The following is a 20765-nucleotide window of genomic DNA, read 5'->3' as shown; positions in this document are numbered from 1 at the left end:
GCTGATTTCCCCATGGTAAGAAAATCAAACAGAAAATATCCAGTATCCAATGGCTGATTGAATTAAATAATAGATTCAAGAGTTGATTGTCATATGTAAAGGAAACAATCGGTTACACCATACAATGAAAGTGAATCTTGAATAAGCACTAGGTAAGAACTATTAGTTAAAAGTTAAGAAAACAATAATAAAAACATAGTTACCTATATTTGAACAGGATTGAGTCAGTGGTAGCAAAGATCAGTAATAAATAGCTCAAATGCCTTCAATAAACATTGTGATGGTACATAAATAGTAAGATTTAAATATTTAGATTGTATCCATGAAATAAATCCTGCATATTAAATCTTTGAACACTGGCGAAAGCTCTGGGTGTGTAAAGTTTCAGAATCCCTGAATTACATGATACAAATTTGATTTGTGAAAATTCAGACAAATGACAAGTGATGAGCCAATAGGATTCCACGATTTCCCATCATGCGCGCTGTTTGTCAGTAATGCTATCCAATCAGAGGGGTTAGTTTGAAGACGCTCAGCCAATCCGTCGTGAGAGCCCTCCCCTTCACAAGACTCTGACCCGATGAAGAGCTTGGCCCTCTCTATGGGAGAAAGATCATTTTCAGTGTCCGCACAGTTCTTTATTTTACCCCGGGAACCTTTACTCATGTCAGAATTTCAATCATTTTCTGATTTAAGACGGTGAATTGTTTTAGGGCGGAAAAAAACTGGCTCTAAAATGCAAAAGAATTTACGCTGTGAAACACTGAAAACGGAATTATCGGCTCTCATGTAAAGTCATATATCCGTTTGATTGTGATTTTTTTTAAGAAGAAGAAGCTAATTTGGGGATAAACTGACCGCCGATTATAGAGCAGAAGTCGGAACGGAGTCTGTGTACCTGCGGAATTTTATAAGGTGAGTAACTCGAGCTAGCCGTCCGCGACTCGGTTAGCTCGTTTAGCTAGTCTGAACGCTAGCCGTGGCTCTGTCAGGTTCGTTAGCGCCGACGCTAACACGGCCTGGGCTTTCATCGTTACCTAAACAGGTTAGCCAGTTAGCTAAGGCGCTAGCGCGCACACGCGCAAGCGCACTGTGCGCTCTCTCTCTCTCTCTCTCACCGGTGGTGTGGAGGAGGTGGCGGTGTTGTGTAACAGCGTCTCTTGACGGGGGCCCATCTCGTTTACTGTCGTGTTTTCGGGTCTATATTCAACACTTTATCTATCTACACGTGCCTTACACGTTTTCTGTGTAATAAAACACGTTATTCTATTGATCGCGGTGATTGTTGTCGGGCATCCGTCGTATATCAAACTTCTAAAAACTGAACGTTCATTTAATTTTTTTCGGGACTGTTTACCAATAAAGTGTGCGTGTTTTCCCAAACAACCTGCCATGTATTTGTTTTTAACCCTAGATATCAAACCAGCCTGGTTTTATTTCCTTTTATAAAAACACATTTATGTTATGGCGCTTGGCTAGTTAGCTAATTCTTCATATTCTGTTCATATCTGACTTATGGGCTCACTTTAGCTGTATCTGTGTTGCATTGTTTTGGAAGTACATTTATTAAAATAAAATTTTTTTTTTTTATGTTTAGCAGACGTTTTGAAGTAAGAATAATCCGTGCTTCTGACCAGGCCTGTGAGGCCTTCACTCCCTGATCCGCGCACTGCTTTTACACAGTCCTCAGACATTCAGTTCTTTACGTGCATACCATCATTTCACTTCAACACTAAGACCACGTGTAGTATAGTAAAGTGTATTGTAATAGAGTAGTGTGGTGTATTATGGTATAGTGTAATTGTGGTGTGGTATAGTATAGTATGGTATATCCCTCAAAACTTTTAGATACCTTTCCTCACCTGTATGATTTAATTGTATTAAACAGAGACTGCGATAAATATAAAATCATACGAGTCGGTTGTGATTGGAGTTTTTATTCTCATTTGCCACTGCGATAACCCTGTTATAAGCATACTTAAAATCAGTCCTATAATAGATTCCTTTTTTTTTTTTTTTTTTTTTTTTTTTTTTTTTTTTTTTTTTTTTTACTTTAAAACAACCTCCTAGATATTAAAAAACAAACTAGGGAGCATTTAGAGTGGTGCAACAGAAAATAATCCACCTTACAGATGATGCTTACTCACTGGGCTGAGCCGCATGTTAACTTCACCTTGTACATTGTAGTGAACCCATCCAATAATGGGTATCTGTGTATGTGGAAGAGGGCAGATAGTGCTTATCTCTGAGTGTGTAGTGCCACTGTGTGACATCATTGTTGAATGTAAGGAAGCATATTTTAGCCATGCTCAGAAGATGAAGTGTTGTCTGTAGCTCCTGGGTCTGTAGGGTCCTGGGGTGATTTACAATTACAGGTGGTCTATCTGCGTCTGCATTGTAAGAATGTTTCTCTATCCTCCTGTACTGTTTTGCACTAAATCAGCAGTTTTCAGCTTAGTTCTGTCTTATTCGAATACGTCTGTTTTCTATTTTTTGTTTGTTTTGTAAAAAGCATCATGCTCTATTGACCAAATAGTTTGCACTTGAACATGTAGTTATAGTCGGAATCCAGTTTTAATCATACTCAAGCTACAGTATAAGGTGATATACTTTTACCATCCTGACCTTATATTTATGGCAGCAGACTTTGACACAACACTGCTGCCAATATTGCTTCTACACTACACAGTAGTTTACAGTCCATGTTCCTGTGTGTTAATTTTTGTGTATAAATTACTTTGTTTATTAGTGTTTGGCTTTGATCATTGTTTTTGAATGAGTCGTATTCCCATTTGGTTTATATTTTATGCAGACAAATTGTGCAGGTCAGGTACTAGCTAAATATGCACAGCCTATTTCTTTATCTTCAGTAACTGTTTATTCTGATCAGGGTTGATTTAGGTCTCAAGAACATTGGGCATGGGGTGGGAACACACCCTTGGTGGGTCTGCAGTCTTCATGCACACCTAGGAGCAATTTTGTATAGTCAGTTTATCATCTACTGGCATGGGAGCATACCTGAGAACCAAGAAGAAACTGACACATGGACAACTTGGTACACAGTAATGCAAGCTCATGATTGAACTGGGAAGAATCAATGCTATCTGTATTACTTAATAGATATCAGATAAGGTCTGGTAATTTTTGGTTGGACTAGCATAAGTCATAAAGTCATGTTTGACTGTGACCAGTCTGCAAAACCTTTGACCTCTAAAGCAGGCAGTGGTTCTTTGCAAACTGCTGACTTGTGCTGCATGCTAATGGATAAGGGTTGCTAAAGTGTCAGCAATCTTTATCGGTGAGTTATCTTTGATCTGAGCCAAGAAAGAGCATGTACAAAGATTCAGTATTAGCAATAGCAGTTGTTGCCAAGAAAGTTAGTGGAGAAATTATCAATGGTTCTTGATGTTGGTGAGCCTCTGCAGTAGATAGTTAAACAAATTTAAAGGACATCTGCAACAGGTAAATTTTTGCCTGCGTGAACAACATGAAAAGGAGAATGAATCAATGGCTGCAAGGTTCTCAGCATACTGTATGAATTCCCTCTCATTGGTGATTGACGTGCCATGGTTAACATTGCTATATACCAAAGTGTCAGTGTGAGTCCTGTCAGCGGTTAACAAAGCTGTGGGTTTTATCTAGTCTCAGTGACACATGCTCCTAATTAAAGATGGGCATAATTGTTTAATTGTAGCACCTGAGGCTTGTGGATCGTTGTTTCTTCCTAGACTTTTGATGTTTAATCTGTTGTTGTAGTAGTACAAATACTAAATTGCTAACTCTGCTGTCACACATGATGGCTATCATAAACACAAGTAGATGGCAGATCCTGACCCTAACAGCACTAAATGGCCTATTTTTGGTTCTGCACACGGCTGAGCAGGGTTTATTCTTTTTCCCAATGGCTCAGCATACCACTTGTGCTCACAATAATTAAGGGATTCAATCTTTTATATGTGATTTATATTTAGAAAAGGTTGACATACCATTACATTTTAAATCTGGAACACCCCTAATCCATCACCAAAGCAACATGGCTGAAACAGGTGTCTCTAATTTGACTCGTTGCTGCTGCTTCCCCATAAAACCTTTAGGACTCAAGGGCCACTGTGTGTTATTATTATTAAATTAATCATATCCAGATTGTATAACAAACAAATGAGAGCGTGCAGTCTAGGGCATCTCATACTTTTTTTAAACTTTCATTTAATTACCTGCTCTGTCTTTCTCACAGCTTTCGTTATGCCAACACTAACCAGACAAGAACCTGATTAACTGGAACAGGTTTGTTGTTGGATAGAAAATAAATGAGTACCTTCCTAGATGGTTTGGGAAACACTGCTCTTGGCATATATTTTGAAAATCATTTTGAAAATAATTCGTTCCATGGACGATCCCAAGGACCCCTTTTCCCGGTTAAAAAAAAAAAAGGTCAGAGCTGGGGAAACATTAATTTTTCTCAGATGTGATGAAAATTTTCAAAGTGTGCTTTTCTCATTATGTAATTAACCAATTTAATGATCTTCCATGTGATGTGTTGTTTGAGCAGAACCCAAAAAACAAGGTCTAGCATGCAGCTTTGTTTCATTTTAACCTGCCTGAGCTGGAAATAACGACACTGGAACGACTCATAAAACTCTATTGCGTAACATTTTCACACCATCCAGAATTAACAGCAAAAGTAGCATAGTCATTCGAAAGTAGTTATCATAAATCACCATATAAATGTACAATCCTGTTGCTAACACAGCTGGCTTGACTACCACAGCTGGCTTGACTTCAGTCAGATTTGCAGTCTAAAATCCATTTCTGTTTGTTGCACTTGATGCAATTCACACTTGCGTTCAGAAACATGTTTTGAGTTGTGCTGCAGATGTATGAGGCAATATACTAAATATTTCTATTTAGTATATATTCCCATTTGTGCAATTAAATTGTTTGGTGTGCTGTGCTTGTGTACTTGGAGGTGTATAAAGGTTGGATCAGTCTTTTTATTTCAATAACATGAAAAAGAATGAAATACATTTTAATTATGTGAGTAATATCTGGACATCTTGATCTACTTTTATTATAGGCCAATGCTATTGAAGTGGGACAGTTTGTTTATTGGTTACCAACTAAATCTAATATAAATAATTTTTTTAATATCTTTAATATATAACATTTTATATTATTTTGTAATATATTGTCTTGTGAATCCTGTATTAGGATGCATGTCTTATTGTGACAAGTATATTGCCTCAAAATTGTGATTACTAGGGGTGTGACGGTACACAGAATTCATGGTTCGGTACATACCTTGGTTTTTAAGTCACGGTTCGGTTAAATTTCAGTACGGTTAGGGGGAAGAAATGCAAAACACAAAATTGCTTTAGTTTTTTATTAACAGTTTATTATTATTAACATTTGTGATTAACATTTGAACAGTCTACATTTTAAAACAATTTTAAATGAAATGCTTGCTTGGTTTAAATAGTATAAGTGTACCGTTACACCCCTAGTAGTTACCTTTTTTTTTTTCTTGAAAGTAGTCTCTCTTACTAATTCTGTTTTTGTATATTGACTTGACCAAGTTTTCTATAACAGAAGCAAACTGTCCAATTGTTTGTAATAAAGCAGTAATGGACATTCACTAATGGACAGCTTAACCTTTATTGAGTGCCATTATTAATTTAGCAGAAATTAAAAATTCAGTGCCGTCTGAAAAGGTTTGCTGCCTAATGGATAGGCATTCTTCATTTCGCAGATTTATCTTAAGTTCAAAACAGTCGAAAGTATTGATTTGGCAGAAATTGGGGCAACCATGCATGAAACAACAAAACATTTAGCCTCTATACAATATGCAGTTTGCACAAAAAAAGAAAATCTTTTTATTTCACAGCACTGAATCATTCACACATTGGCTATGAGCTATAAATATTACACATGGACTTGGTGATTAGACACACAGGCATGGTAGCTGAAAAGGGTTTGGAACGATTGCAATAGTTTTGTGACTCATAAAAATCATCTCTATATAATTCTGCTTTCTGACTTAAGGGCAGAGTGGCAAATTTTTATTCTTTGCTACATTATAATATTTTAATCTACCTTATCCATGCTGCCATGAATTGAGATTGTTAATGTTGCTTATATTACAGCTACAGTTTGCAGCTAATAATTTAATTTGTACAGTCTTGACTTTAATTCAATACATTCTTTTATTTGTATAGCGCTTTTAACAATGAACATTGTCTCATATATATCGATTTTATATATAGATATAAATTACATCTTATTCATTTTTAAGTGTAAGTTTGTCCCTAATGATAGAGCCAGTGGCGACTGTGCCATGGAAAAACTCCCCAAGATGGCATACGGAAGAAACCTTGAGAAGAACCAGACTCAAGAGGAAACCCAAACTCATCTGGGTTGCACCGAATGTCCATTTATTACAGATAAACGATGTTGCGGAGTGCAGTGATCAGAAGCAAACTGTAGAAAGTCAGAAAGTAACACGCAGTTACAGACTGTGTGTAAGTTTTAGACAGTTTACAGAAGATCATTGCTAATATTGATAAACTGATAATTATCTGCACTTTTTGACACATGCACTCTAAGGTTTTGCCTATTCTGCTGTAATTAGTATGGCCTGGAATAGACTATTGATTCTGTGCTCAAATATCAAGAAGACTGTTTTAAGTGATGTGAATCTCTTATTTGGGAGTGTATTAAACTTTCTTTCGGCTTCTCCCGTTAGGGGTCGCCACAGCGGATCCTCCGCACGTTTTGATTTGGTACATGTTTTTACGCTGGATGCCCTTCCTAACGCAACCCTCCCCAATTTATCCGGGCTGGGACCGGCACTTAGAATGGCTGGGGATGGTTCCCTGACCGGGGATCGAACCCGGGTCGCAGTGGTGAGAGCGCTGCATCCTAACCACTAGACCACCAGGGGACCTTATTTGGGAGAGTATTGAAACTCAAAATCTTTAAGTATAGCATTCACTTCCCTTTTTCACAGATACTGTGTTTCTTGGCAGCATGTTTGCACTGCAGACCTACATATCTGGTTTCACTCTGTGGTTTGCATTGAATGACTGGTCAGTGACACAGGTTTCAGGGGCAGAACGGTTTTATGGTTTTGTGTATGATTGGTGGCTGGGTGGGCGTTTGTTGTGTAGCCTTGTGCACTCATGAGTGTTGACTTGAAATTCTAGTGCAAGGTGTAGTAAGAAGCATTAAGTGTAAAAACTGGGCTGAGGCAACGAGCTGTATTTACTCAGCCAATAGGAGCAGTTGTCTTGAAATAAAGAGCCATGTTCATTTTATGTTTTGATGCCTAGGTGATTCAACACATTGCATGCTACCTGAAGGTGCGGCCTGGAGTGAGAATGTCAATGACTATTCTTTCTTGCATTGTATTCAACATGCCTAAAGACATGTATCCAGTAGAGATTGCAATTCTCTTCCTGTAATCTTATTAAGGAATTGAATTACAAGATTGATAGGATGCTTCTTGCATGTTGTAGCCCAGTGATACAATATTATGTTAAAAAGAAAAGATTGTCAGTTTTAAAAAGAGGCTGCCCACAATCCTTCAGCTTAGGAGTTGTGGAGTTATATTGAAAACTTTGCTTTAAACTGACACTAGCAGGAAACTCTCCCCCTTTCCTCATTTTTTTCACCTGTTCATATTTGGATTTGTTTTATGTTCATTAATATGAACTGAACAAATAATTAACAACAATTAAAGATATTAATTATGAATGTTGCAGGGTCCCTGGTGGTCTAGTGGTTAGGATGCGGCGCTCTCACCGCTGCGGCCCGGGTTCGATCTCCGGTCAGGGAACCAACCCCAGCCACTCTTAGTGCCGGTCCCAAGCCCGGATAAATGGGGAGGATTGCGTTAGGAAGGGCATCCAGCGTAAAAACATGTGCCAAATCAAACATGCGGTTGATCCGCTGTGGTGACCCCTAACCGGAGAAGCCGAAAGAAAGTTTTAATTATGAATGTTGCAGAAAAGATCAATCGATCAATAAAATAGTCATCAAAATTTTATATATTATAAATATATTAACCAGTTCTGCAGCAAGCTGTCAGATTTAAAACTTTAAAGATAATGCACAGTAAAGTATTATGTTGATAATGTGTTGTGCAATTTTCCCCTCTCTCTTTTTTCTTTTTTCTGTTTACTGTTGCACCATGTTACTGTGGGGATTTTGTGATCGTTTTTGGCATATAATGAAAGTAACAGTTTGTAATAGCTTGTTTCCTACAGTTTTTCTATGGATAAATCTTCATTGGCTTGTGCCCTTCACATCCAAATGCGGTTCTTCTTCAAACTGTTGCCATAAAACATAAATTGTATTGAATGTATGTATGCTGTAGGGTTACAGGTTTCATTCAGTGGATCTGTTTTGCCAAGATTGTAGTGGAAGAACTCCAGTGTTTTGAACAGGGCACTGACCTCAACCCATTTGAAAATTCTTAGGATTAGCTGTAACACCAACTGCACTCCAGCCCTCTACACCAGACATCAGTATTTGACCTCATGAATGCTTTTCTAGCTAACTGGACAAATCCTGACAGCCACACTGTAAAACCTAGTGGAAAGCTTCCGAGAAGTTTGTTGTGACTCTTATAACTTTTTGGAGAAGGGGATTGAATCTGAAATGGGTTGTTTCACGCAAAAGTGGGTATGATTGGTGTCTACAAACATTTGGCCATGCAGTGAATTTCTGAAATGTACACAAACATAAAATTTACACTTTAACAGGAGATACTATTACATATATAACGTACACTATATGGACAAATGTATCAGGAAATGATACCACCAAGTTGGGCACACAGTTGTATCGGATGTCCTTGGATGCAGTGATTTTTCCTTCACTTAATTTAAGAGACACAAATCTTTTCCAGCTTCACAGTACCCGATGCGCAACACCAGCTTCTTCAAGATATGGTTTACACCTTCGGGATTAATTGGAACACTGACTGTACTCTGGGTCTCCTCACTTGGCTGAATCAGCACAAATCTCCACAAATTTACTCCAAAATCTAGTGGAAAATCTTTTCAGAAGAGTGCAGGTTATTATCAGCAAACAGTTACTAAATGTGATGGGATTTGGGCTGCCGCTTTCGATTATTTTAGTAATCGAGTTATCTAACGATTATTCTATCAAGTTATTGGATAATAAGTACTGTTTCTTCATCAAGTGCAACACTAAGAGAGAGAAAATAAGACAGGTCTCTTAAAATGAACAAGTAATGTGATATTCTTGTTTCGGGAAAAGTTGCTTGAAATTTTTCACGAGCTAAATCCGTGTGTTTATCGCTACCTTTAAAAACGTGCTTCACTAAAATGTTATATTTTTCACTCTCCCGCCTGCAATATTTAAGTTTTGTCCCGCAAAAGTCCACAGGGCCATTTCTTTTCAGTGCACTGACTGCTTGTTCTTGCTACTTTAGCTTTTTAGTTTTACTTGCTTCCCTTTTAAATATAAATGAAAATACTAAAAATAAACTTTTCATTTTATTTGAGTTTGACTTTTCGTTTAAACTATGAACATGAACAAGGAACTTTTCAGAACATCTACTGAAACGATATCCTATTAAAAAAAAAAAAAAAAAAAACAGGCCTAGGTTTTGTTGATGTCCCTTTCTTTAATAATGAAGTGATCTCTGTAGCGCTCAGCGATTCACATCTGTCTCGCGCTGCAGACATTTTGCCTCGGTGTGTTCTAGTATTCTACCGCACATGAACCATGCGAGGGTTTGCTTTTAACTTCGTGCCTGTAAGTTATTTTAGTTGCCATTGTTGCATTTATACGGTAGATACTTAACTTTGTTTTTAGTAATGTAATGTATTTTTTTAAAATATATATTAAAGACCATTTTTCGGGAGTCCTGTAAATGATTTTATTCTTCGCAAACCCACAAACACACCCACGCACACACAAGTATTTTACCGCCCGCACCCACATTCACTCATTAAATCTCGTCCCGCGCCGCATCAGTTTGGGTCCCGCGGGCGTGCAAGTCTCTACTCCAGAGTTTGCGTCAGTAATAATGGTCTGTGGGAAACACGGTGCTCGGTGTTTAGGTAAATGGACTAAACAAAGCATCGATGCAAATTAATTATTGTAATAGAGTTACTTGAGAAATCGTTACAGCTCTAAATGGGATATTCAAACCAATAGTCGTATGGCCAGGGCTTCACAAACTCCTTTTAACACAATTTTGTGTTTTTTTTTTTTGTGTAGATATCGATGCATACACACACACATCTCACATCTGTAAACATGCTAGCACATAGGGGTTGGGTATGTGCATGTGGGGCAGTTCAGAGGTGATGTAATATAAATAAATAAATAAATTTATTTAGCCTTTGCCACTAGGTGGTGGCCAAATATTTTTTGGTTGTCCGTTCATTTTTCTGTCTGCTCTTTTTTGGAGCGACATTTTAGGAAACAGTGGTTGTATATTTGTTCATTCCTTGCAGTTAATTGTAAACCAGCACACTAAATTATTAAAATATGGTCAAGATCACAGCAAGGTCACACGTTTGAAATAGTTTGTATTTTCACTACCCTTTTTTTGCATTTAAAGTAAATTTTTTGTAAATATTTCAGGCATACAAATATGTTAGAAGAATGACTAAACTGGTTTGTGGCATCCCAGTTCTGTTTGCTTTGTTTATTTATAAAAAAGAATTACTTTTAGGTCTTGCCCATTCCTAGTGCATCATCCTGCCCCCATTCGACTGCTGCTGTTTGTAACCCAAGCTACATTTGTAGGGCTTATAAATAGTGTGGTCCTCTAAACAGGTGGGATGGCCAAGCAGACAGCCTTGGCAGTTTCAGCCATGACGATGCACAACAATCACTACGTTCTCCAGAGAGCCAGCCTTGATCATGTACTGCTGCACTTAACAGCCTTTTTTGGATGCATGCATACCATGCTTGGTGTTGCATAGCAGAGAGCAATGGTAGCATCAGCCAGCCAGTCTTCTGTGCAATTTTGGGCTTGCCCTTGGAGACTGCAGTCACTGATTGTAGCTGTTAACTAATAACTTGAATCTCCAGTTAGTCACAGCCAATAATTTGGAACTCCAGTAAACTAGATCATGCTGACTATTTACTTTTTTACTTTCTTTTTTTTTCCTCTTGCTGATATAAGCAGCCGCAATGGCTTGTGTAAAGCATCTAGAGAGGCACACTGAGTAAATCAGTGCCAAAAAATATCTATTCCATGAATTACATAGAAAGATCAGATGATACAATGTGTTTGGCTGCTGTGGCAATACTTAGAGCAGTGATTGCATAGCTCATGCTCCAGCCTCAGGGCCATTTGTCTAATGGCTTAGTAATATATTTCAGTAGCTATTTGTGGAGGCATGTAATGGACTTAGGGGTTATGTATGCTGAAAGCAGCTTAAAGCTACTCTAATCTTTAATACCAAGTTTAGGTTGGGGATCAAACTCATAAGGAAAAAAAAAAAAAAAAAAACCCTTGCGTATTAGTGAATTACAGCTTTGGACTGGTTTTGACTATTGGGTATTTATTTAGCAATGCATATATATATATATATATATATATATATATATATATATATATATATATATATATATATATATATAAAAATATAAAAATATGCAAATAACATGAAACAGCTTTCCCTTTGATGTTTCAAAATACATAATGCATTCAGGTTTAAATTTTTCATCATGTTAGCCCCCCTTTACCACGGTTCAAATCTTGCACCCCAGGTTTATCGCAGAATTGCATTTGCATTATAGGGAATTGTTTTTATGGAGTTCTATGTTGAAATAATATAATTTATTAATAAATATAATTAATTATAAAAATGAAGTAAAATGCTAGTACAGTACTGTATACACAAAAGAGCGTTTTTAGGGTGGCGTCGGCTTTTTCATGTTTTTTTGTATATCACGGGCGGTTTTGGAACGTAACTACCGCGATAAACGGGGGATTACTATACGTTAGCAAGTGCCCTTGTTAATATCGAAGCAACATTTCAAATTTGTAAATTATGTAATCAAATTCTGTTTGGAGAACCCTGCTGTAGAAATGCTAAATCATTATCTATTTACATTGCAGTGTATTTTAGCATTGTTTATTTAACTGTTGTTGTTCATCTTCTTTTGGCTGCTCCCGTTAGGGGGTCGCCACAGCGGATCATCCGTCAATTTATACACATTGTGATCCTGTTGATTCCAAATGATTCAGTCAGAAATGCTTGAGTTCTAAATAAATTAGATTGGAAATGTTGCTATATTGCCAAACTTAATTTAATATGTACAGTATGTAAGGTCTGTGTAATGCCTCATGTGTAAAGTAACAAAAATATTAGGAGCAAATTTATTCGAATTTAAATGCAAATTATTTGTTTGAAATATAAAAATTGTATTGTCATTTAATGAAATTTCCTTTAAACAAGAAATAATCATAATCTATTCTTTTCTTATTTGCAGATTGTGTCCTAAGCATGGGGGCATTTTTGGACAAGCCCAAAACAGAGAAGCATAATGCCCACGGTGCAGGTAATGGCCTGCGTTTTGGTCTGAGCAGTATGCAGGGATGGCGGGTAGAAATGGAGGACGCTCACACAGCAGTGGTGGGCCTTCCTCATGGCCTGGATGACTGGTCCTTCTTTGCCGTTTACGACGGGCATGCAGGTTCACGTGTGGCCAACTACTGCTCAAAACATCTGCTGGAGCACATTATAAGCAGTAGTGAGGATTTCCGTCCTGGTCGAGACTCGGTGGAAGATGTGAAAAGTGGAATTCGCTCTGGTTTTCTGAAGATAGACGAGTACATGCGCAACTTTTCTGAGCTGCGTAATGGCATGGACCGTAGTGGCTCAACAGCTGTGGGCGTGCTGCTTTCGCCTGAGCACCTCTATTTCATCAACTGTGGCGATTCTCGTGCCGTGTTAAGCCGTGCTGGTCAGGTACGCTTCTCTACTCAGGACCACAAGCCCTGCAACCCCCGTGAAAAGGAGCGCATCCAGAATGCCGGTGGCTCCGTTATGATCCAGCGTGTCAACGGCTCCCTCGCAGTGTCGCGTGCCCTCGGTGATTATGACTACAAGTGTGTGGACGGCAAGGGACCCACAGAGCAGCTGGTGTCACCTGAGCCAGAGGTGTTTGAGATTCCTCGTGTTCCTGATGAGGATGAGTTCGTGGTTCTGGCTTGCGACGGCATCTGGGATGTCATGAGCAACGAAGAGCTGTGTGAATTTGTGCGTTCTCGTCTGGAGGTGTGCGATGATCTGGAGAAAGTCTGTAACTCTGTGGTGGACACGTGTCTACACAAAGTAAGAGTGAATTATTTTGTCATTTTTTTATTTATTTTTAATTAAATTGACATTTTTACAAGGTATCTGTGTTTTGTAAACCAAGCTATTACATAAATAGTGCATAAGAAATTGTTTTACGAGGGGCGTTCAAGTAAAACTGGCCTTTTCAGTATTACAGGTATCAAAATGAATGCTAGCGTGGCGAAACTACATATAGTAGTAAGTGGCTAGTTTTTCCTATTACTGATATTCCAGTGACAGTTAATTAAGATGGCAGGTAACATCGTGTGGATGGAACAGCATGTGGTGATGAAGTTTCTTGTCAGGTTTCTTACGCATTTTTAAAAAGTATGGAATTTAATTTGAGTGATTACCAGGTCTGTATTAGTATGAAAAAAAGAACACAGTAAATGTTTCAATGCTATTGCCCCGTTTGTTTGTTTTATTTATTTTTTTATTTAAAATTGAAAATCTAAAAACGTTCCACAATTTCTTTTCCCAAAAGTTGCTTATCCAAGCTGAAACATTTGAAAACGCTTACATCCTCGTACTGTGCATGAGCAAAATGTACGACACTTTGACCTGTGTCATTTCCCACTGTTGTTTATTTATTTTTCGGTTTTTTGAAACGTTGCGGCAATGTCAAAAATGTCAGTTTTCTAAAGCCTCTCTTGTCACAATCAGGTTATGAGTCTGATCCTGGACAGTTCCTCGGAGGACCGCATTTAAACACTGATGATGAAGTGAAGCAGGCTGTTCTAGGATGGTTCAGGCGTACTGACAAATCTTTCCATGCCAAATCTTTCCAGGCATTAGTTCAACACTAGGATGAGTGTATAAATGTAGCAGGGAAAAATATGGCAAAAAATAAATGCAGTTTCCGCTCCTTGAAATTTGTTAATTTATTTAATAAACACAAAAGCCCCGGTTTGACTTGAATGCCCTGGTATGCCACCCAAAGAATGTTTGCAGTGTGTGACTTGAGAATTTCATAGATGTATTAGTTTATCTAATGTTTAGCTGTTCCTCTTTCGTTTGTCATTTTCTAAAAATATTTGGCAATACTGCAAGTGTTCCTTCTATTATGTCTGTCTGATGCAAGATCAATGGTTATTTTTTCCCTTATTCATTTCAGTTATTGCTTAATTTTCTGGTTAGTGTCTCAGTATAAATACATGTCTTGCATTTCCATGCAGAGATTTATAGTAATTACAACTTGTATTTTTATTTATTTATTTTTTTTGTTTTGCTTCCCCCCCAATCCAGGGCAGTCGTGACAACATGAGTGTTGTGCTAGTGTGTTTGCCAAATGCACCCAAGGTATCGGAGGAGGCAGTGAAGAAGGAGGCAGAGCTGGACAAGTTTCTGGAGTCTCGTGTTGAGGGTAAAAGAAACTGGTCACGATTTTATCATGTTAAAACTGTTTAGATGTGTGGAAGTAAAAAATGTATGGAAAGTTCACATAGTAATGTAGGCTCCAGCACAATTCTTCATCGACTGGTATTTTAAACATTTACAAGCTTCCTCTGGTGTTCTGTGTAAATTAGTTTGGCTTGCGCTCCTTTTATAGGACACGTGTCTTTCCCTGTTCTCACTGTTCTCACTTTTTAAAATTTTGAGTTACCCCAGAAGTCATAAGTCTCGTGGATGTGAAGGTTTATGAACCTGTCATCAGTGCAATATCATTTCACAGATGTTGCCCAGACATTAGAGACATTAGTGGAGAAACAGTAATGCATTATATTTGTCACTCTGTTCTATTAGAAGCAGTTTTCTGTCATTCTCAGCTCTCATAACACAACACTGGAAACATGTAAATGTCAAGTGCTGTGTCTGCAGGAATGATGCATCCGGGTGTTTCCATTCTGTGTGTATAAAATGATCTGTTGTTATGGGTCACTGGTCGTGCCTGTCTGTGTAACATTCTTGTTGCCTGTCTTACCCTTCAGAGATCATGGAGAAGTCAGGAGAGGAAGGTGTTCCGGACCTGGCTTGTGTCATGCGCAGTCTCTCTGCCGAGAACGTCTCAAACTTGCCACCAGGAGGTGGTCTTGCGAGCAAGTAGGAGAACTTCAAATAATAGTGTTGCACGATATTATGCATCTTGCCACAGTTTACAGGGGTGAACATTGAATGTATAAATTTAAATTTTCAAATCAGTGGTGATTATCTGAGAACTTTTCTATGACATTTTTTAAGCACAATTGTTTTTCACTTACCAGGCGCAGTTTAATTGAGGCCGTATACAACAGGCTTAACCCCCATAGAGAAGATGATGGGGTGAGTAACTCTCTTAGTCTCAAATTGTAAACACATAGCCACGTCTAAAGCACCTGCACACAAGAACTGTAAATCCAGATATGGTATCGGTCAAATTCATTTGCAGTGAGGGTCTGGTGATGGGATGTTTTCAAAACAGGAGTATGTTTTATGAAAAGTCAAGCATACACCTCTTTAAGGCAGGCTGATTAAAAGTAGTTTGAATATGTAATGTCCTCCCTGACAATCCTTGTATTTTTTCTTGTCTCTTGGTTTTATTTGAGTATACTTGTGTTGCTTATAATGTTTTGTTTGTGCATTTCATCTCTGTTAGACACCTGGTTTAAATTAAGAATGCCAGGAAAGTTGCATTGCCTGACATTTTGAGAGTTTGTTTTTTGTTATTGATCAGAGGCTTGCACATGTTGTGTTCAGTATGTATCCTCGCACTCCTACACTCGCACACATACTGCAGCTTTCTCAGAATTGGGTCTTTGTTGCTGAACCCTATTCTGAGTCATTTAAAATGAGCCAAGATGAGGGCAGTGTAAGATCTTGGGCAGGTGACCTGTGCTAATCAGGTCCAATTCTCTTAACCTGCTCTGTCCACTGACGCTGGCGTCTTGCACCAGGACGACCAGGGAGGTGCGGCCGGAGATGATGAAAAGAGCAGTGCTGCTGCCCATCTACTGGAGGCTCTGCGACAGTTCCGCCTCAGTCACCGGGGCGAGTATCACCATGTGCTGGAACAAGCCCTCTCCACCTACCGGCTGTCCAGTGCTCAGGAGGAGCGTCCCTCACACCCACCGTCCACTGCCAGCGAGTCTCTAAACTCTGAGGACAGCGCAGAGGAGGCAGCCATGACATCAGCACTTGACGAGCTTTCCAATCCTCCTGTCGCATGACCCTTGTTCCCAATTTAGTCATTTTCAGACCCTAAATTTTCTTCCTTCCTCCCTGGCTCAGAGCACTAGTCGGTTTCCTGAAAACCCCATGGCACGCCTTCCTTCCAGCACAGTTCCCGTGCAGGTTTTTAGTTAATTACTTGGTTGTGTGTATGTAAAAACGAGGAGAGAATTTGGTGGCCCAAAATCAGGGTCAGTCATTCCTCAGCAGGAATGTCAATAAAGAGAAACGTTAGATCACTATTCCTGTAAGTGAAAACCTGCCCAGTAACTGTAAATAATATCCTTGGCATATTCCAATACTGTCTACAAGTCAGCACTTTTCTCATGTGAAGCACTTAGAATTGATTTCAATTTGACCTTGTAGAATCTATATTTAGTCATAAGTGAGAATTTCAGTGGTGCCATGGAATTGACCTTTTGCAATATAAATGGGTGGTGGTGAGGGTGGAGGTAAATGACCCTTTTGGATGTTATTTCTGTGTTTACACTATTTCGACAAAGATGAAAATGGATTAAACAAACTGGAGCTTGCCAAGGACATTGGTCGCTTCTTGTTCTTGTTCGAAACAGCACATGCAGCTTGCAATGCACTGCATGTGCATGTTGCATTTTGGTTGTAGGATGTGTGTTTGTGTTAGAAATCATGTTTTGCATCATTGTGATGCTGGAAGTGGGGTTTAAAATCTGTCTAGTAAAAGGCGAAAAACAATACAAATATGGACATTTATTTGGTTTTGAACAGTATATTAATGACTTATCAAAGTATTGAGTTGAGTATGTGTGACTTTCATTGCTTACTTATGTGTATGATCAAAGTCTCATATTTGTTTGCTGTTGTCTCAAAATGTCTGGGGAGGAATAAGAACTCACCAGGGAGTCGTCACTGAAAGCACATATATGTAAATGCAGTCACACTATTAAAGTTCTTAATAAAATAATAATGGAACCTTATCTCGTTTAAATAAAATGCATAATCGCTTTACTTTAACAACTGATGACTGGCCTTCTAGGCCTCTCTTCATCATCACATCACAATCCTCAGGGTAATTGACAGAGCGTTACTATCACAAAGATATGTCTTTGCATCATTTGCACATGATTGCTTATCTGTCAGTATGTGAACTGGATATTTTGTGATCATGTTCACAAAATTTAAGTGAGCAAAAATATTACCTTCGTGTTTTTTTTTTTTTTTTTTTTTTTTTTTTTTTCTCCCATGTAAAAGGGATGTAGAAATTATTTTCAATAGTGATGTTTAAGTTCATTGATTATTAAACTAAATGCATATTTTATGCTGTATTACTCCTGAATAAGAGCAGAGCTGCATGTATAATGTATAATTTCCCCCCTTTTGACTTATTAGCTCTCGGTAATCAATACACTTATTTTTATGGTTTGGGTTTGTGATCTAGCAAGTCTGTGCTATTTCAGTTTGTTTGATTCTGCAGTTATTTTCTAAATAAATTGCATTGAACAATTGATCTGTATGCTGGTTTGTTGTTGCTTGGTTTCTTGGTAAAAAAAAAAAAAAAAAACTCCTATATGGTAAGTGGTTGTAAAAGCTCTATTAGCAGTAGTTTCTTAATGCTTTCATTGGGCAGGTAGGTATGTTAATAATTAAATACATTTATGGAACATTTGGACATCTAACTTATAAATTACAACTCTGAAAAATATAATTGCACTTGAACTATTGGTGCTTTATTTTCAGATATTTTGCTATTCACAGCTGTGTTCCCTCATGCATTTTACAATTTTTAAGGAAGAATAATTTTTCTTTATTCTTCTGTTCCAGTATAACCAAATCTGTTTCTCTTTCCACCTTGTTTCCACTGAAGCAGGTTCTGTCACATTTCCTATGAGGTATCTTCTTGTATTGAGAATATGCCTGGGCAGTTTCAGGTTATTTTTTTGTTTGTTTGTTTTGTATTTTATTTACACCATGTTTCTTAATATTATATGTCCCTGATAAAATAGTCTTCTGATTGGGTATTCAGTTGAGGAGGCTTTATAAGTCATCTGCCAGAATGATCAGAATGCTTTGAAATATACCCCTTGCTTAAGTTGCATAACTTCCATTTTGCATTTTGGATAATAATAAGTTAGTTTTTTTTTTCTCCAATCCACGTGCTTTGCCCTTACTGCTGTTTCCTTGCTTCCTCTTAGGCACTTCAACCACTGTAATTTTTTTTTTCTTTTTTTTTTTTTTTGGATCTCTTATTTCTTCTCCTCTCTTGTTTTCTTCTTGTCGCAGAGTGGAGGTGACCTGGACGACCCGTGGTAGCCAGAGGACACCCATGACTGCAGTCTTCACACAGGAATGTCCTCAGTTCACACAAAAAGAAAATCTTTACTCACATTTTTTGGTTTTGATTCCGAGAGATTCATAGGAAGTATTCAAAGCCAGGACCGAAAACAGAAACGCATCAAAACACTTCTTTCGACATGAGGAATCTACAGAAATGGCAAGAAATTTTTTATTTTTATTTTTTTTTTTGGAACTACACCATTGTATGGTAAAGAGTAAAATAATTTCACTTCTTGTTCCAAACTTTTTCCCCCCTTCCCACTGTAAGTTAAGAGTAATGACGAGACTGAGGATTTGTTGCTTCTTGAGCTGTAGGAGAGACTCTGGTCTTGACGGCTGGTGGACAATTTTCAGCACCAGCGAGAGCTCTAAAAGGGAGAGGCGAGGTGTTTGAACCTCTGTCTATGTTGCAGGGTGCTCTAGCATGATGAGCTTCCCCTGCACTTCTTCCACTGTCTCACTGTCAAGGCTCTACCCCTCTATTTACGCATGCACAGCTTTCCAGAGACCTGACCGATAGCCATTACTTATTTCAGAGCGTTCACCATGTTCAGCCGCCAAATGTCACCAACTCTTCTCAAACCCTGCATTTACACTCTTCTCTGATTTTCTCTCGTTTGTCATCCTGCTGCTTGAAGATCCTTATATATCCTTTTGCATTTTGTTAGCAGTTATATTTTGTCAGATACTAGTTTTGGTGTTTGCAGTCAAACAAAAAAAGTAGTAGCACTCATTAGAACAAGCGTTAAATAGGACATGTGCATTCAGCATCTTGAGGGAAAATGAACTTCTGTAGGGAGTGTATATATGGTGAGCTTTTGAGTTTTAGGTGGCCTTGAGTGCTGACCTTCCACTTCCTGTGGTGCTCATGATGAAACAGATCTTCACAATCCAGTTCTAAAGGACCCTGAGCTGAATTCAGCATTTATCACATTCTGCAGCCTTTGATTTAAATCTGTTTTAATAAGTAAAATCTATTTTTGTGCAGTAGAAAAACTAGAATAATTGGGGCTCCAGAAGAACTGGCTTCAAAAAATTATCCTATAAAACCTCCAGATCTTATCCTTTTGCTCGGTTTCTCATTTCTCTTCTTGTCCTGACTTGTGGCTTGCCTTCTGATATTTTTTTTTCTTTCTCAAAAACAGTGTACTATACAAAACCATTTAACACAAAACATTTTAACTTAATTTTTAAGCAATTCTGAATTTTAAAGCTTTTTTTATTAAAGCTTTTTTTGTTCATTATGATCAGTGGTGTAATTATTATTTGCAGTTAGTTTTGGTTACAGGGGAATAGCATGACTTTGAATAAAGTAATTGAGAGGGAGGGTTATGGTTGGTAAAGTATTTCTAAAGCAACAACACTGAACTGCATGCATGCATATAATATTTTGATGTTTGCCAGGACAACGACAAGCAAACAATCTTCCAGTAGATCTCCAGTGCATACTGAAATGTTTCATGGGTATTTCATTGCCCCACAATCTACTCCACCCCTCTTTTTTTTTTCCTTGCATTTTTCTCTTTGGGTTGACTGTTCTTTAATTTAACAGTATTTTTGGTTTGACATGTTAACCTGCCTGTGAGAGTGACTGGAAGATCCTAGGCGTTTGGAGTTTATTTGCAGGACACTTGGCTGTGGATGAATGTACCCCTTGTTTACACATACACACAAACATGCATGTATAGTGTTGAACAACTTTTATGTTGCTCATGCCTGTCATGCCTATGTACTTATGTACGGTCATGTATGTAAGTATCAAAGTAGCCTGATTATATATAGTAAAATATTACACACAGATGACGGATTTAAAGGAAATCAGTATGTCTGTTGTGCTGTGGCAGTCTAGCATGAAAGATGTAACATTTCTGTTCTAATGGGAGTGGTTAATTCAGGTATGACTTTGCTCCCAGCTAAAAGGCACACAGAATCAGAGTGAACGTGAACTTTGCAAATCTCATGCTCTTGGCTTTCACAACCCGA

General features: G+C 38.1%; 1 protein-coding gene across 2 annotated transcripts; it reads left to right on the top strand.

Annotated features, from left to right (window-relative positions):
• The first annotated feature begins 546 nt into the window (after window positions 1-546).
• Window positions 547-20029, top strand: ppm1bb (protein phosphatase, Mg2+/Mn2+ dependent, 1Bb). Of its 2 annotated transcripts, none has more exons than XM_083555846.1 (6): window positions 547-915; window positions 12481-13325; window positions 14574-14691; window positions 15257-15368; window positions 15530-15587; window positions 18729-20029. In XM_083555846.1, the coding sequence occupies exons 2-6, from the start codon at window positions 12495-12497 to the stop codon at window positions 18756-18758; spliced, it is 1149 nt and encodes a 382-aa protein (XP_083411972.1). In that variant the 5' UTR covers window positions 547-915; window positions 12481-12494; the 3' UTR covers window positions 18759-20029. The 2 variants fall into 2 exon arrangements, with proteins under 2 accessions (XP_083411972.1, XP_083411971.1); XM_083555845.1 differs by lacking the exon at window positions 18729-20029 and adding an exon at window positions 16199-17953.
• Window positions 20030-20765: the final 736 nt, after the last annotated feature.

Source organism: Silurus aristotelis, assembly GCF_946808225.1.
Source record: "Silurus aristotelis genome assembly, chromosome: 12".
NCBI classification, from domain to species: domain Eukaryota; kingdom Metazoa; phylum Chordata; class Actinopteri; order Siluriformes; family Siluridae; genus Silurus; species Silurus aristotelis.
Note: the sequence above shows the minus strand (reverse complement) of the source record. Positions and strands in the feature narration are given on the sequence as shown.

Coding starts and splice junctions, on each gene's coding strand:
- ppm1bb (XM_083555845.1), top strand. CDS start 12,495: ATGGGGGCATTTTTGGACAAGCCCAAAACAGAGAAGCATAATGCCCAC. Junction 14,692..15,256: donor TCTGGAGTCTCGTGTTGAGG/GTAAAAGAAACT, acceptor CTTACCCTTCAG/AGATCATGGAGAAGTCAGGA. Junction 15,369..15,529: donor GGAGGTGGTCTTGCGAGCAA/GTAGGAGAACTT, acceptor TTCACTTACCAG/GCGCAGTTTAATTGAGGCCG.